The 5,123-nt window shown below is 35.6% G+C and overlaps 1 protein-coding gene across 1 annotated transcript; it reads right to left on the bottom strand.

Annotated features, from left to right (window-relative positions):
* Positions 1 to 2,662: 2,662 nt before the first annotated feature.
* On the bottom strand, positions 2,663 to 3,569 carry LOC103331719 (uncharacterized). Its single transcript, XM_008234365.3, has one exon. The coding sequence runs from the start codon at positions 3,518 to 3,520 to the stop codon at positions 2,891 to 2,893; it is 630 nt and encodes a 209-aa protein (XP_008232587.2). The 5' UTR covers positions 3,521 to 3,569; the 3' UTR covers positions 2,663 to 2,890.
* Positions 3,570 to 5,123: the final 1,554 nt, after the last annotated feature.

Genomic DNA, 5,123 nt, shown 5'->3' with positions numbered 1-5,123 from the left:
TCTCAATGACACCATTTCTGCTTGAACTGTCATGGCTAGTGGGGATTTTGTCCCTCTCTTATCTAACACATACAGCTAGCAAAATAAATCTTCAACTAAGCTTTGATACCCATGTTGGATTTTACGCAATGATAAAAGAAGAGAAGAAAATAACAAGGAAAAGATGAACTCAGAGGTCTAAACTAAGACTTGGTTCTCTGATATTTTTCTGATGGATGAAAACTTAGTGGAGAGGTTTTCCTCTCTTATATACATGTATAGAAAGCTGATAATATCTACAGCCTAAAACAAATATTTAGCCTTGTGCTGATTTTATCGGACAACAAGGACATTACACAGCAAATTTAACAAAATGCCCCAAACGCAGCTGGTTAGGGTTGGTGACCGAGGTTATTGGGACAAAAAGGTCTTGCAGTTCTTGAAGCTGCATTGTGTCTGTGCACTGCTATTAAGGCCAATGTCCTGGGAATTGTCAAGCTCGAAGTGCATGTTGCTCTTAGTTTGCTTGTTAATGTATGTACGGGAAAGGTGCCACAAGGCTTTGTCTGTGCTTAATTAGAAATTGTCATACCTTATTGATGTCCCCATTGATATTGCATATGATTGATGTTATTGGATTAAACCGGCCAGATTAATTTATGCTGCGTAGTTTTACAAAATGCATGGTAGAAGCAAGAACTCTATCGAAAATGAATGATGTTGCACATGTGGTTCATATTTGGTTTCCCAAAGAAATAAACTCAATAATTATATCTATTTAATCATATGATCCAGCCATGTTAACTAAAATCACACATTTAAGGATGAATTTACTATCTATAGGCACATGAGTGATAACGGGAAAAACAATGTTTTCTTGTGAGCAGTGGCGGAGCCAGGAATCGAAACACAAGGGGTCTTAGTGTAAAAGTCCCAAAAAAAAATTTAGGATGGAATCAACATATATATTCTACATATGCAAAAAAATGAAAATAAAAACTTACATTGTTACTGGAAATTAGTGCGATAAACATCTCTAAGAATTTCATACTTCACTTACGCACTAAACACATAAACTTGAGACATCATTTTATTCGAGATCACATAGAAAAGGGAGGGAGGAGAGAGGAGATTATGTAGTTACCCTAAATTCCTTAATTAAACTGCTGCCTAAGTTTTAATTTAAAAAAAAATTAGAATGGCATGCACAGAGGCGCAAGAGTGGCGAAGTTGCACTTCGGATAAATATTAAAGTGTAAACTTTGTTATTACTGGGGGCAAGAATGCTTTGTGATGGTCCAGAGGCCAATAGATAGCAATTTGCCATTTTGCTTTGACTTCAATTATAGTGTCTCATAGGCGGACCCAGAATTTTTTTAACGGAGGTGCAATACTAAGTATGAAAAATGGTTTTTCGGAATAATCATTTTCTCAAGATAATTTTTGGCGGCTTTTATTCTCTACACATCAAATAAGAAAACTTGATTTTATGGGATTTTAGTATGAAGTATATATTGACTTAATGAGCCATCATTTTTAGCCTAAATCATATTTTGCACTAAAACCGAATTTTCATATTTTGATTTGGTGAGAATTTGATTTTCTAGTATTTTTATTTGAATCCAAATGGGGGGTACTTCCTTATTTACATTGTAAACTTAAGTAAATGGAGTAATATAAAAATAAATAAAAGTAAAAGGACAAAGACATTTACTTAAATGTTGAAAATGGAAATAAGGACAGATTGGAGAAGCAGTAACAAAAGAAAATTGGGGAAAATTGGGGTTTTGGAATGGAGGAATTGGATTTGTGGAGAAGGAGAGGCTGGAGGATACGCTGGTCATTATCTTTTTTCTTTAGACCTGGCCCAAAACGACGTCGTTTTGGCCAGGTCATTTAAAATTCCTGGGCGAAACGACGTCGTTTTGCCCAGGTTGTTTTTTAAAAAAAGACGCGCGCCAGCCAGCCTCCTTCTTCTTCAACCTTTCAGCGAACTCTTCCTTCTTCTTTCAGGCATTTCGTCGACCACGTGGTGTGCAGCTCCAAGAAGTCGCACCAGCAGCTCCAAGGGACCTCTAAGCTTATTTTCATGGCTTCCAAGAGGTCGTGCGACCCCATTGACCCCACTGTGGCTCCGTCTCTGCTTGTGAGGCTTATCTTGCCTAATGGTGTATCATGTTGTCATATGTCAATTTAGACCATGCATTCAAGCAAGATACTAACACCTTTTTTATTTTATTATTTTATTATTTTATTATTTTTTTCTCATTTTCGGTTGTCGAAATGATGAGATCCATATAACTAATAATCATGATTGGCGCATTATTTAATTTTCATTGTCTGTATCAATAATAAAAATAGTAAATTGAGCTTAGACCCATAAAATTTATTTTTAATCACCTACAACCCTTTTCTTTATTTTTATATTTAAAATACCCAATTTTTTCAAATAAAACCCAATGACTGGGATTCAAGTAAGCAAGTTACCTACGACCTCTTATAAAATATAAAGTATGGTGGGAATGATGTAAAAATATAGGAATACTACGATCTCTTATATCCTACTGGTAATTTAAATTTGAAATTGGGTTTTACACATAGATTTATAGAGTGATGGGTATATGTATAGGAAATAGAAAATGTAGGGATCTATATTGGACAAATCCTAATAAAAACCACAAACTCAAGAGTGAAACATGCATAATTTTATTTTTATTTTGAAGAAAATGTATGAACATTCCTAAGAGAGAACACTCTAGATCTCAGCTACATTTCGAAGGAAACATGCATAATATATTACAAAGTAAAGCCAAAATGCATAATATATTACATTTCGAAGGTAATATATTTTTATTTTTCATTCCAACAAAGCTTCAGAAGGGCAGCACTAGATGAGAAGGTCATGGCACCCCTAGGCGCATTGGAAGTCTGTTGGGATAGACTTACCACATAAATTCAAAAGCAAGTTTAAGGAGACTGGCACATTAAGATTGATGCCCAAAACGTTGGCTTTAATGGCAGTGCAAAGGCACACAACAGCATCAACATCAGCAAGACCCTCAATGAGTTTACAGCAAGGGGTCTTTGGTAGGGTCTCCAAAACAGGGTGCACCAAGTCATTCAACAAATCGCCACATACCCCAAGCTTAAGGGTGTCCTCAGGGCAAGAGGCTTTAGGAGGGCTTGGGCTTGGGCTTGGGGTCAAGGTCGGAGTCAAGGTTAGGGTCGAAGGAGGTTGTTCTGGCGTTGGGATTAGGGTTAGAGGAGATTGTGTTGGGGTTGTGGTTGAAGGAGGTTGTTCTAGCGTTGGGATTGGGGTTAGAAGAGATTGTGTTAGGGTTGAGGTTGGGGTTGACGGGGGAGGGTGTTTTGGGGTTTTTGGTGGTGTTGGTGGATAATTAGGAACATGATGATCTGAACTCACTGTAGTGAAAAACACAAGGTTAAGGGAGAGAAGAAGAGCAATAGTTGCAAATGCAGAAGCCATTTTAGAACTAAATTCCCTCAGGCAGTGAAGTGACTGATTGAAATATACATGCATTAACTTGTAGATGGAGGTGGTGGTATATTTATAAACTTTCTTTTTCTGAAAAAAAAATCTAAATTTTCAAAGACGCCCAAGTGTCCAGAGAGCGTACACTGTTTTGGGGTGCAAGGTAGGCACCAAAACAAAGAGACACCCTTGTTCTTATTAGGCAAAGAAGGTTTAAACATCTTGATCGTGTCCATATATATATGGCCAAAATAGATCCCATAATCAAGGTTCTCCTTCTACTAGAGAGACTTACAAGCCGACGTCAATTTTGGGTGTGTGAACGCTCTTTACCACTGAATTCATAATGAGAGATTTCACTTTGACAACAAGGAGTAATTATGTAATGAAAAACTAGTAAACTACCAAATGTCGACCTGATAAACAATGAAACTGGAACCTTCCGTTCTACTTGCTCACTTGGCTTCACACCCCGCAGATAAATGGCTCTACTAATTGTATGGCATTCTATTTTTTATTTTTTATTTTATTTTTGTTACTATAAGGTATTGTAATATGAAAACTCAGAAATATTCTTAATTCTTTTGGGAAGGGGGCTTTCATCCAAAAACCCAGAATTCATAGGTAGTGACAAATACGTTATGCATAAAGACAAACACCTCAATCTATCAACTATTTAGCCAGACAAATAATGTCGACCTGAAACTGTGTATAGACACGCTCGCTGCTTCATTTATAACTTTGGTTATGAAATCAAAGCACAAAACATTAATTTCTATTAACACAATTTGCACCGGTAACTTTCGATTTTATTTTGGAATCCATATGGGACACCAAAAACGCGTTTAGAAAGTATTTATAGTTTGATTAGATTAATAAAGTGAAACACAAAAAGGATTCGAGTCCTAGTGATTCAAGTATTAGCCAGCAAATCCTAATTTAATGAACTTAAAATTTTAAATCTTTTTCCGATGATCAGAACCATATTCCTAACTTATAAATAACATGATAGCCAAGTTATTTATTCTATCAAAATTATTAAATATAAATTAACTTTTTCATATTAGAGAGAATTAACCATGTCTGCTCGTCGAGAAGCACTTGCACCTAGAACAAGAAGAATGACAATAGGGCAAAGACTAAGAAGCATCCATCCGAATCTGTAACTTTTAACCAACAATAATAAAATATTTTCAAGATGTTTTTGGAAAATAAAATTATTATTTATTTTATGTAAGTATATACATCGTCTAAACAAAGAAGCCAAAAAAAAAATCTTATCAAGATCTTCCACAAACAATGAATTGATGGGATCTATCATACTATGTCACAATTACAATTACCACCACATGCCATGTTGAACAAGAAAACTTCAGTGCTCTAACTAATTGATAAAGGTACAAAATTAATTGAGGCAGGCAGAGGACAAAACTAATTCTATATGGTGCCAAGGGGACAAAACTAGTTCCACACGCTCCTCCTTCTATATGGAGGAAGTAAAACCAACTTTCCCATTATAAGATCACTTTAACAGTTAAGACCCGGAACTAATTCATCAACATCTTTACCTTATCTATATATGTATCTAAGAATCAACAGAAATAATCACAACTATCACAGGAAAGAAAAAGAAAAGAAAAATACTTATAAC

This window comes from Prunus mume, linkage group LG5, assembly GCF_029339155.1.
Source record: "Prunus mume cultivar Tortuosa linkage group LG5, ASM2933915v1, whole genome shotgun sequence".
NCBI classification, from domain to species: Eukaryota; Viridiplantae; Streptophyta; class Magnoliopsida; order Rosales; family Rosaceae; genus Prunus; species Prunus mume.
Note: the sequence above shows the minus strand (reverse complement) of the source record. Positions and strands in the feature narration are given on the sequence as shown.

Bases quoted from the DNA above. Each gene is read 5' to 3' on its own strand.
- LOC103331719 (XM_008234365.3), bottom strand. From the start codon at position 3,520: ATGCATGTATATTTCAATCAGTCACTTCACTGCCTGAGGGAATTTAGT.